This window comes from Tachypleus tridentatus, chromosome 13 (assembly GCF_004210375.1).
Source record: "Tachypleus tridentatus isolate NWPU-2018 chromosome 13, ASM421037v1, whole genome shotgun sequence".
In the NCBI taxonomy this organism is placed as follows: Eukaryota; Metazoa; Arthropoda; class Merostomata; order Xiphosura; family Limulidae; genus Tachypleus; species Tachypleus tridentatus.
In genome coordinates, this window is record NC_134837.1 from 5,844,075 (window position 1) to 5,857,418 (window position 13,344).

Consider the following 13,344-nt stretch of genomic DNA (forward strand, 5'->3'; position numbering starts at 1 on the left):
TGTAATTTATTTTTTTGTTGGAAAACATCCGACTTGCTTGACTGTATAAAAATATTTGGTTGGATTGAAGTTTTTAAACATGATGGTTATACATCTAATTTTTCTTCTCAAAGAAAAAACGCACGAAACATGATTTATAAATGTCATTCGTTATCTAATGCAGGGGAAGATAGAACATTGCATGATGGGAAAAATGTTTTGTTTTTTTGGCATTGTACTGCAGAATATTAGAAAAAACAAAACAGTTGCATGTAAACTAATCATAATACAAGATCTAGTAACCTTGGTTGTGGAGTAGGTAACAATGAAAATAGTTTCATTAATCTTATATAATCATATGTATTATATTGAAAACAAGTTACCTGATTATGATTAAAATATTGTTTTGTGTTCATTTCCTTTATTTACATGTCATTAAATTTTACTTTTAACTATGTTACACATAGTTTTGACTTCATGTTCTTTAAGGTAAAATAAGTGTTTTTTATAATTTGGATAACATACTAATCAGTCATTAGTTATTCATGTTTTTGTTTAAAATTGTACTGTTTCAAGAGTTTGTAAATGAAAAGAAAGAAGTATAGGTACAAGAAATGTATTCTTTGTGAAGGCTCCCACAGGGAGGAAGGTCACCACACTATGGCAAAAGATTTTCAGATTCTACAAGAGAGGGTGGAAATGAGGAAGGTATGTCACTTTTCTATTGTATTTTATTACCCAGTCTATAGCTGTTTAAATGTTTTCATTCTTTGTTCATGTCAAATACATGTTCTTAATTACAACCTGAACTTAATTTTCTTTAGTATAAAGAAACAAAATGTTGATTGATGTCAATTATGGTAAAAACAATATTAAGCACACACACAAGTAACTTGTTTTTAATTATTCTAGACTCAAACACATACTTCTTGGATAGAAGTGGAATTTTGTTTATATAATAATCATTTAACAACGATCAATGTTACTTCACTTTACATCTTTACAGTTCTAATTTGTGTAAGTAAACATATATTTAACCTTTTGTGAAATAAAAATGTTAACTTTAATGAACAATGAAAATTTCAGTTATTTCTAAATCTCTTAGACATTTTACAGTTATCTTACAAGTCTTTGTGTAACTACCTTACAATCTGATTTATTTCCTAAGTTTTTTAAATCAGTCTAAGTTGCTTTAATTATCTGAGATAAACATATATTTTACAGTTATCTTACAAGTCTTCTTTGTGTAACTACCTTACAATCTGATTTATTTCCTAAGTTTTTTAAATCAGTCTAAGTTGCTTTAATTATCTGAGATAAACATATATTTTACAGTTATCTTACAAGTCTTTGTTTAACTACCTTACAATCTGATTTATTTCATAAGTTTTTTAAATCAGTCTAAGTTGCTTTAATTATCCCAGGTCTGGTTTGTATATTTAAGTCTATAGTTTGGAAGAAATTGCTATTAAAAAGGCTATACTAAAGAAGAAAATCCTCCCCTCCCCCAAATTTAAATGTATGTTTTTTTATAAGTATTTTCATCATTTAGAATGGAAAAAGTTGTTTGATAAAAATATGAGTTATGTTGAGTGTATTGTGTTTCATCTCAAACTGCAGTCAAACACTGCACACTACTTGTAGTTTTCAAGTATTTAAAACAGTAAAATGTTTAGTAAATGAATTTAAACATTTTCAACTCTTGCCTATGGTTTTCCTAGACAGTAGATCTACACTACTTTTAAATATAAGAAGGCTTAAAGTTAAAAATAGACCAACAATTAAGATGTACAACAAATGTACATTTGGCTAATAGCCAAACTTAAAAGACTGTTTCAGTAGCTTTTTGCTACCATTTCTCAATCTGTGACAGAAGCCCCCATTCATCTGCACTTCAGTTTCAAAAACTTTACAAAGCCATGTGCTCCTGTTTGATGTATGTTTTTATAACCAATAACAAGAGTTTATTTTAATACATTTCAAATGGGTCACAAGTTTACTCTTGTTTCTTGCAGAGCACCAAAGGAGTCAGAGCATTTTATTTTGTATACTTTATTATTTGTTTTAAACTTAGAGTATATATATATGAAAACACCTAGTAACTTTTTAAATGGTTGTATCTTGTAAAACATTTCTATGTAGAGTGGAACAGAAATGTTTCTTTACTTTTCTCATGGGCAGTATAAACTCTGCAGGCTCCGATAGGAAATTTCTTTGTTCCTGTAACTGAGATGAACACAGGAATACACTGCCTCATATCACCACACAGTCTTCCTGGAGATCTTTACATGGGTCTTCATATAATGGACTGGGTTTGTTCCTCTTTAATTCGATTGAACCTTCTTTCTGTTTTTCAGTAACCCATTCTCTTGCTACAGAAAGTAGTAACAAGGTATATTTTATTTTTTCTGTTGATTCAGATCTTTGAAGATTATACATGAATTTAAAAGGCTGCAATTTATAAGATAAAGTACTATATTTTTCTCTATTTTACTGTCTTTCTAAGAAACTGATAAGTCATGGATGGTTGAAACTATTCTCACCTCTCTCTTTTATTTCCATATGAAAATGAGAACATCACCTTTTCTGCAGAAAGCTATTTCTTCAAGTTTGGTGGCAACCCTCTATTCACTCTGATTGTTCCACAGACTCTCGTTTTATATTCTTCAAACAGGTTTGAAATGGAAGTACTGTTGTAATAATTGTTCTGGTATTTGTGGTGCCACAGTCCAAGATTTGGAGCAACAACTGAAAGAATAGTTTCCTCAAATGTTTTCCCCTTATCAGTATAAACCTCCATGTTGCAAATGTAAATGTCATTCTTACACACAATTCCTACCAGCAAGTCATATTTTACAGTTTTTGTAGGCTTGCATGTACCAAATCTTAGATGCCCTCATCCAGTGACAGTTGTTGCATTAGCTTATATAAGTGTCCTCAATTTAATGAGAAAATAATCTGGTACTGGCTGAATTTTGAAGAGCCTGCCCAAGGAGTCATCTATTTTTGGTTATTAACATGCCAAAATGTACTAATTTGTTCAAATTTGTTTTGGATCATTGTCTACAAAAATACTGGGCTACTCAAAATAGGATCTACTGACCAAAAATATTTGCAGTTATATTTCCTTATGTGTTCCATCAGTAGAATAAGGCCTAGGAATTTCCTCAAATCTCAAGGTATGTATCTTTGTAGGTTTAGTATCATCATTGTAGCTAGAGTCACTGCCAAAATGATTCACAAACATATTCACATCAGAATCTTCATCTTCACTTGGAAAGTCTAACAAATTATCATCAAATAGTTCAATAATTATTTCATCTTCACTCGACACATTTTCTGCTAGAAGCCATTAATAAAAACATGGGTATTCTTTGTTAGATTATTTAGGCAGAGTATTCATGATGAAACTTTGTATAATGGATGGCAACTGCCTGTTGTGGAGACACAAGTGTAGAAGACTACATTTCAAAAGTCTTCAACCTTTTGTCTTCCAGTCAGTGTGTGTGTAAGGTGTTGTTAGTCTTTTATAGTATCTTGGTGGATTGTGGAGTGTGTGTTATGATTGGTTGGATTATCACTGTTTCTGGTTGGTGGAGAGATTTCCTGTTGAATTCATTGGTTGAATCTAGGAAAGGTGGAAGACTTTCAAAACGTCATCCTCTACACTTGTGTGTTTCTACAACAGGCAGTTGTCATCCATTCTACAAAGTTTCATCAATATGGGTATTGCAAGCAAAAATCAGAAAAATATTTCCGTCCAGAACAAGATAAAATGCATCTGACTCCATTGATGCTCTACATGAAACATGAGTAAACTTGTGAGCCATTCACAGCATGTTAAAATTAATTTCTTTAGTGGATCTTTTGAAATTGTCACCAATAGACATTAGACATTAAGTTATTTGATTCAATGCTTTTCAGTAAGCACTAGGTGACACTAAACATCTAATGCTGAAAACGAGTTAAGTTACTTTATTTGGACATTCTGTTTTGGTTAATGGGTAGAAAGTGATGGGTATGACTTGTAAACTTGGATGGTTCAGTTAGCCAAAGGTTCTGGGTTCAATCCCCAGTTTTGGAGGTTTTTCTACTTATTGGCTTTCTGTTCCTATCCTCTTTAAAAATAATGAGTGTCTTATAATTACTTTTTTAATAATAATGTGGCATTCTTTCAGAAGAGTGTGACACTGATCAAGAAACAGACAGACTTCTGGGTTCACAGCGATCTGAAGATAAAGAATATTCTAATGAGAAGGTAGTTTTTTTTTAGTTATGGCACAACTTATTTAACCTCTGCAGATTTGGTGTGCTTATATTAATACCTAATGCTATTTTCTAGTTTGCCGTGTCCTGCAGAGCTTTTCATTGAAGATATAACAGTTTGTTGCATGTAATTGAGAATATCAGTTTGTTAACCAACCAGGATCAAAACTGGCTATAGAACAAATTTTGATATATTTATATGCACATCTGTTTTTTCCTTTCATAATCCACATCACTTTGTACTAATGCCAGTATGTACATAAGAAACATTTCCATGAAGTTTAAATTTAAATGAATAAGTTAGGAATAACTATAGAATTTGATAAATAGCCAAACAAATCTCAGTTCTACGTTGGGATTTTAAAATACAATTCAGTGTCGTGAATTAACCTGTAGCCATCAAATTTTGAAAGTTACATTTCTATAATATTGAGATTAATCCCAGTTAGTAAAACATTTTTCAAGATTCTGTCTTTTTTGGGACTACTTTCTTTGTTCTTAGTTGTACTCACTCTGATATTACATAATTTTGGGACTACTTTCTTTGTCGTCAGTTGTACTCACTCTGATATTACATAATTTTGGGACTACTTTCTTTGTCATTAATTGTACTCACTCTGATATTACATAATTTTATTGACCATCTTAGTATTTGCAGTATAACTTGATACAGCACGTGTATCTGCACAAAACTTTTGGACTTTTGGTAAATGTTACAATTTTTTGTGTACAAAAAATTGGGTTTTATTAATGAAGTATTTTTATTAAAGATTTGTTTGTGAAAATATCAAGTGTTTTGTTACTAGTCCAAATGCAAAGTTATTTCATGTTATGATTAAAAACTATTCTTTGTCCCAAACATTTCAAGTATTATTTGTGTAATCTCTAAAACCTAAATAGATTTCAAATATTTGTTTTTTTCTCTTAACTATGTGGAGTGCCATTTTAAACTCACCTCATAACTATTGTAAAAAAATTAGGAAAATAATATAAATTATGCTTTGTTTCATGCTAGAAATGACTACAAATGATAACTCTATAATACAAATATTTAAGCTCCCCAGTGACTTAGCAGTATGTCTGCTGACTTTCAATGCTAAAAACTGGGTGTTGATACCCTTGGTGGGCAGAGCACAGATAGCCCATTGTGTAGCTTTGTGCTTAATTCAAAAAATAAAATAAACAAATACTTAATCTAAAGTCTCATTATCTATTTGTTATTTTTTTTAGTATACTGACCTTCCAGTCATGCCTGACTAATATTTCATAACTTACATTGGTATGGTGCACGTGCACATGTGTTGCCATATCAAGTAATATAAAACTGACTAAAGTCATAAAAATACTTTACAAAGTTATTTAACTAAGTTTATAATTTTATTGGATAATCAACATGGTTTCACTAAGAGAAAATCTTGTGTTACAGATCTTTGATATTCTTTGAAAATATTACTGATTATGCAGATGAGAAAGGCATATCTGGATTTTAACAAAACATTTAACAAGGTACCACATAAAAGGCTTGTAAAAAAATTGCCTCTATAGGTGTGGGGAATATGTTAGGAAATTGGCTTGAAGAGTGGCTTGATGGAAGAAAGCATATGGTTGTTACATATGGATTTCAGTCAAACTGGACTATTGTCACAAATGGTGTATCTTAGGGTTCAGTCTTGGGACCATTGCTCTTTTTTATTTAATCAGTGACGTGGACAAAGGAATGGTCAATAAATTACTTAAATTTACAGATAGTATTAAGGTCTGGATGTTGCTGGTTGTGAATAGGATGCTGCAGCTTTACCAAAGGATATAGATCATATAGTGAGTTTGGTAAATAAATAGCAGATGGGTTTTAATTATAATGTAAGATAATGTATGTGGGTTATAATAATTTGAATTATAAGTATAATTTGGATGGGAATAGCCTTAACAGTGTCATGAAAGAAAGAATCTTGGTGTAATGGTTGATTAGTCTCTAAAACCATTAAAACAATATGCTGTTATTAGTGGTAGGACAAGTAAGATTTTAGGTTGTATCTAAAGAAATATTGAAAGTCAAAAGATGTTATAATTTCATTGTATAAGTCACTGGTGAAGACCATATTTGGAGGCAACGTGTTCAGTCATGGGTACCTTACCTTAAGAAAGACGCTGAATTGCTGGAAAGGGTTCAGAGAAGGGTTGCTAAAATTTGTCATATGAGTAGAGATTAAGATCCTAAAAATTTTCTTGTGAAAAAAAAGACTACAACTCAAAGGAGATTAGATTGAAGAGTTCAAGATTATAGAAGGAATTGATAATGTTGATGTATTATCTTTCAAATTTAACAGCAAGAACTATAGAATTAGAGGACACAGATATAGATTTAGACATGGTAGAAGCTGTCTTTAGCTAAGACAATTTTCATATAAAGTGGTTAGTCTATGGAATGGGTTGTGGAGACAGTAAACTTAAATAAATTTAAAAGAAAACATAAGTATGTGAATGATAAAGGCTGACTTTAAATTTTTTAATTGTTTTAGTTTAGCTAAAAGGATGTGACATCAGAAATAGACCAACAGGTCCTTGTTATCCCTAAACATTAGTTCCTGAATTTTGTTAAGACTGTGAGAACTGATGTAAGTGAGCTTTGCCAGAATGTTATTGTAGTCATTGGCTTTGATGTGCTAGTGACAAAGTAGAATAATTTCATGCTTACACAGCATTGTTAACAACAGTTCTTTTCATAATGTTTAATCTATATGAGGCTAGAACCAGGTTAGGTATTTTCTTAATGGTCTTTCAAGACACTAAGTTGTAGTTGTAATAAAATGCTCCTTCACTGATCTCCTATGGAAGTAATCAGTAGACTATAAAAGCAAGTGACTTGACAGTAGTGTTCTCATATCACAGTTGTTTTGAGAAATATATATCATTTTTAATTTACCATGAAGCTAATGTGAGAATAAATGTAAACAGATATTGTGTGTTCTGATTAACTTGTCACCTAAATGTTTGTTATGAAGTTTATGTCTTGAAAGAAATTTTTTACTTTCACTGGTGGTTCAAGAAAGGTGCTTTAAATGAATATATACTGAAACCAACTATATTTAAAGTTACTGGATAAACATGTCAGATAAAATATAACAATTCCAGTTACCACTAATGTAATTTCATACTTGGCAGTTCTAATTACTGTTAATGAACTTTTGTTTTCATACCTGATAGGTGAATGACAGTTCTAATTAGTGCTAATGAACTTTTCTTTTCATACTTGATAGGTTAATGACAGTTCTAATTACTGCTAATGAACTTTTGTTTTCATACTTGATAGGTTAATGACAGTTTTAATTACTGCTAATGAACTTTTGTTTTCACACTTGATAGGTTAATGACAGTTTCAATTACTGCTAATGAACTTGTGTTTTCATACTTCATAGGTTAATGACAGTTCTGATTACTGTTAATGAGCTTTTGTGTTTTGATACTTGATAAGTTAATGACAGTTCTAATTACTGCTAATGAACTTTTGTGTTTTCATACTTGATAAGTTAATGACAGTTCTAATTACTGCTAATGAACTTTTGTGTTTTCATACTTGATAAGTTAATGACAGTTCTAATTACTGCTAATGAACTTGTGTTTTCATACTTGATAAGTTAATGACAGTTCTAATTACTGTTAATGAACTTTTGTGTTTTCATACTTGATAAGTTAATGACAGTTCTAATTACTGCTAATGAACTTTTGTGTTTTCATACTTGATAGGTTAATGACAGTTCTAATTACTGTTAATGAACTTTTGTGTTTTCATACTTGATAGGTTAATGACAGTTCTAATTAGTGCTAATGAACTTTTGTGTTTTCATACTTGATACGTTAATGACAGTTCTGATCAGTGCTAATGAACTTTTGTGTTTTCATACTTGATACGTTAATGACAGTTCTGATTAGTGCTAATGAACTTTTGTGTTTTCATACTTGATACATTAATGACAGTTTTAATTACTTAATTACTGTTAATGAACTTTTGTGTTTTCATACTTGATAAGTTAATGACAGTTCTAATTACTGTTAATGAACTTTTGTGTTTTCATACTTGATAAGTTAATGACAGTTCTAATTACTGTTAATGAACTTTTGTGTTTTCATACTTGATAAGTTAATGACAGTTCTAATTACTGTTAATGAACTTTTGTGTTTTCATACTTGATAAGTTAATGACAGTTCTAATTACTGTTAATGAACTTTGTGTTTTCATACTTGATAAGTTAATGACAGTTCTAATTACTGTTAATGAACTTTTGTGTTTTCATACTTGATAAGTTAATGACAGTTCTAATTACTGCTAATGAACTTTTGTGTTTTCATACTTGATAAGTTAATGACAGTTCTAATTACTGTTAATGAACTTGTGTTTTCATACTTGATAAGTTAATGACAGTTCTGATTAGTGCTAATGAACTTTTGTGTTTTCATACTTGATAAGTTAATGACAGTTCTGATTAGTGCGAATGAACTTTTGTGTTTTCATACTTGATAAGTTAATGACAGTTCTAATTACTGCTAATGAAATTTTGTGTTTTCATACTTGATAAGTTAATGACAGTTCTAATTACTGTTAATGAACTTGTGTTTTCATAGTTGATAGGTTAATGACAGTTCTAATTACTGCTAATGAACTTGTGTTTTCATACTTAATAAGTTAATGACAGTTCTAATTACTGTTAATGAACTTGTGTTTTCATACTTGATAAGTTAATGACAGTTCTAATTACTGTTAATGAACTTTTGTGTTTTCATACTTGATAAGTTAATGACAGTTCTAATTAGTGCTAATGAACTTGTGTTTTCATACTTTATAGGTTAATGACAGTTCTAATTAGTGCTAATGAACTTGTGTTTTCATACTTTATAGGTTAATGACAGTTCTAATTAGTGCTAATGAACTTGTGTTTTCATACTTTATAGGTTAATGACAGTTCTAATTAGTGCTAATGAACTTGTGTTTTCATACTTTATAGGTTAATGACAGTTCTAATTACTGCTTATGAACTTGTGTTTTCATACTTGATAGGTTAATGACAGTTCTAATTACTGCTAATGAACTTGTGTTTTCATACTTTATAGGTTAATGACAGTTCTAATTAGTGCTAATGAACTTTTTCTGTTTTCATACAGATTCAGAATTCATCAGGCAAGAAGAAAGGATCATCCAAAGAGGGTTAGTATATTTCTGCTACTGTTATGACAATTGCTGTCTTTAATAGCAACTCCTGTAATGTACCAGTAATTTATTAGTAAAAGTGTTATTTCCCATACCAGCTACCCTGAGATACATTTTCTTATAGTACCACTGTTAGCAAGTATACAATTGTTTAATGTGAACTAAATACTTTCTCTTATAGTACCACTGTTAGCAAGTATACGATTGTTTAATGTGAACTAAATACATTCTCTTATAGTACCACTGTTAGCAAGTATACGATTGTTTAATGTGAACTAAATACATTCTCTTATAGTACCACTGTTAGCAAGTATAGGATTGTTTAATGTGAACTAAATACATTCTCTTATAGTACCACTGTTAGCAAGTATACGATTGTTTAATGTGAACTAAATACATTCTCTTATAGTACCACTGTTAGCAAGTATAGGATTGTTTAATGTGAACTAAATACATTCTCTTATAGTACCACTGTTAGCAAGTATAGGATTGTTTAATGTGAACTAAATACATTCTCTTATAGTACCACTGTTAGCAAGTATAGTTTAATGTGAACTATTGTTTAATGTGAACTAAATACATTCTCTTATAGTACCACTGTTAGCAAGTATAGGATTGTTTAATGTGAACTAAATACATTCTCTTATAGTACCACTGTTAGCAAGTATACGATTGTTTAATGTGAACTAAATACATTCTCTTATAGTACCACTGTTAGCAAGTATACAATTGTTTAATGTGAACTAAATACATCCTCTTATAGTACCACTGTTAGCAAGTATACGATTGTTTAATGTGAACTAAATACATTTTCTTATAGTACCACTCTTAGGAAGTATACGATTGTTTAATATGAACTAAATACATTTTGTTATAGTACCACTGTTAGCAAGTATAGGATTGTTTAAAGTGGTGTAAGTTTAAATATTTTTCATTGTTGGAAGAGATCATTGTGTTTTTTAAGTGAAGTATTAGCTGTGTCTTGTAACTAGTTTTGATAGTTAATTACTATGAATCACTGTTAAAGTTACAGAAATACATGTGGTAAGAATGCAATTTTGCTAATACTGTGTCTGTCTTTTATTTATTCTTAATGTGAATAATACTAAATGACATTTAATAGAAAATGTAAGAAAAGATAAGTGATCAATGTAAGAAAAGATAAGTGATCAATTCTCTTATAGTACCACTGTTAGCAAGTATACAATTGTTTAATGTGAACTAAATACATCCTCTTATAGTACCACTGTTAGCAAGTATACGATTGTTTAATGTGAACTAAATACATTTTCTTATAGTACCACTCTTAGGAAGTATACGATTGTTTAATATGAACTAAATACATTTTGTTATAGTACCACTGTTAGCAAGTATAGGATTGTTTAAAGTAAAATTATATTACAAGGTGTAAGTTTATGAAAAATATTTTTCCTGCATGAATGTTGAAAGAGATCATTGTGTTTTTTTAAGTGAAGTATTAGCTGTGTCTTGTAACTTAAATTTTGATAGTTAATTACTATGAATCAACTACTTCAAAGTTACAATTCCTGAAATACATGTGGTGAGAATGCAATTTTTGCTAATACTGTGCAAAAATCTGTCTTTTATTTATTCTTAATGTGAATAATACTGTTTTCAAATGACCAAGGAAAGAGAAATGTAATAGAAAATGTAAGAAAAGATAAGTGATCAATGTAAGAAAAGATAAGTGATCAATGTGAGAAAAGATAAGTGATCAATGTGAGAAAAGATAAGTGATCAATGTAAGTAAGTGATCAATGTGAGAAAAGATAAGTGATCAATGTGAGAAAAGATAAGTGATCAATGTGAGAAAAGATAAGTGATCAATGCAGTAGTTTTTTATTTCCATTTTAAGAAATTTGGAAAATTTTCTGAGTACTTACTTGTATTAGCTCAAATTCTAAACATGTTAGAATGCTATTCATTTTTATGTTATTTGGCACAGTTTCTTAGGCCGTTTTTCTAAAACATAAACATTTTTCAACATATTTGTACATGGTGTAGAAACTTTCCAGGGAAATACTGTCTGCACATTCAATTTCCTATGGGTTCCAAACATCCTCTTGTTTGCCATATATGCTGGTCTGTAAAATTGTGGTTGATAAGGGTGCCTAAGTCACTCTGGTTTCATTTGTGAATACCTGTAATAAAGGTTATTGAGGTTAGTCAGTTAGAGAATAAAAACCAATCAGTTACCAGATTCATTATCTGCAAAGAGTGTTGTGATTATTATGCTTGGTATTGGTGTTTGTGTATGGTTCCAATAAAACTTTCGTGTTGTTACACTTTTCTTGGTGTTGAGATTTTGACACAATAGCATGTTTTCTTGTATGACTGGTGGTTGAACTAAGTGGGCACTGAATTTTTTTTCTTTTCTTATGGCAAACATAAGATATAATTTCTCTCATGGAAAAGACCACCCATGTGTCATTCTCTCATTCTACACTCATTCCTGAAAATGTGTTTGGATAGAATGTCATCTTCAATTTATCCAAAAAGGATTTCAGGTTCTTGCTTGGTTCTCTGATTAGTTGAAAAGCTTCAGTCAGGAAATTCTTTTGTTGAAACATTGAGATCAGACATGTGCAAATTTCTCCAGGGTACAGACTGGATAGCATTTATTAAATGTGTTTAAGGACAACACTGTTATGATGCAGAATTGTAGCTAACAATCCATATCTTAATATTTTAAGAACTCGCTGCAGGCTGGAATTGGTGTATCGGCTGTATGCAGCACATGACTGATATAAATCCAAGTGCAGTGAGTTGCTTTTGTCATCCAGGTTCTTGGGGGCATTCCTATTGAAGTCACTCACTAACACAATAACTGATTATAATATATATTGTGTCAAGTTTAAACATCTTACTATTAAAAGTAAACATTTGTTAAGCAAGAATAACAAACAAACAAAAGTTGGTTCATTTAGGTTCTTGTCTGTTTGTTATTGTTGTCTTATCTTTGATTGGTATTAAGAATTGTCAGAGAAGTTAGTGTTACCTTTAAGTAAGAACAGCATCTTGCCATAAATGATCTCCAAGGAGGCACATGAATATTAAAAAATGAAATTACATTTTTTTACATTAAATATTCTTCTAAGATATTAATTTTAATACATCTCTGTTGAGTGTTTACTGCTATATGTTGGCAAGTAAAAAATAAACAGGTTTCAGCCAGTTATTTTACAGGAATTTTTAAAAATATTTTTGACATATTTGATTAATGTCTTTAATTCAGAATGAATACTAAGTTTTGTGAAAAATTCACAAGTTAATCTTTTAACATTCCTTTTATTTTACACATTTTCATTTGTGGATGTTTTGACTTTATGTAATAAAACCATGTATTTTTATGGACAGGTGATGTGATGTTTGTGTGTTTTATTATGACGTTAATACAATTAGTACTTATGTGAACAGCTGACATGAGGCTTGTTTGTTTTGTTATGATGTTAATATAATTGATATTTATATAAACATCTGATCTGAGGCTTGTTTTATTATAATGTTAATACAGTTAGTATTTATATGAACAACTGATGTGAGGATTGTGGGTTTTATTATGATGTTAATACAATTACTACTGTGAACAGCTGATGTGAGGCTTGTGTGTTTTGTTATATGTTAATACAGTTAATACAATTACTACTGTGAACAGCTGATGTGAGGCTTGTGTGTTTTGTTATATGTTAATACAGTTAATACAATTACTACTGTGAACAGCTGATGTGAGGCTTGGGTGTTTTGTTATGATGTTAATACAATTAGTACATATATGAACAGCTGATGAGAGGGTTTTGTTTGTTTTCTTAATTTTTTGATATTAATCATGTTATAACAATACAATTACAAGATATTTATATGAACAGCTGATGAGA

At 30.1% G+C, this 13,344-nt stretch overlaps 1 protein-coding gene across 1 annotated transcript in view; it reads left to right on the forward strand.

Moving 5' to 3' along the window:
- The window catches only part of LOC143240330 (protein lin-10-like), a 77,118-nt gene that overhangs the window by 13,774 nt on the left and 50,000 nt on the right, over positions 1–13,344 (forward strand). The window contains exons 4-6 of the mRNA XM_076482590.1: positions 611–687; positions 4,158–4,237; positions 9,403–9,445. Coding sequence (XP_076338705.1) covers positions 611–687; positions 4,158–4,237; positions 9,403–9,445 — 200 coding nt within the window. The remainder of the gene's footprint in view (positions 1–610; positions 688–4,157; positions 4,238–9,402; positions 9,446–13,344) is intronic.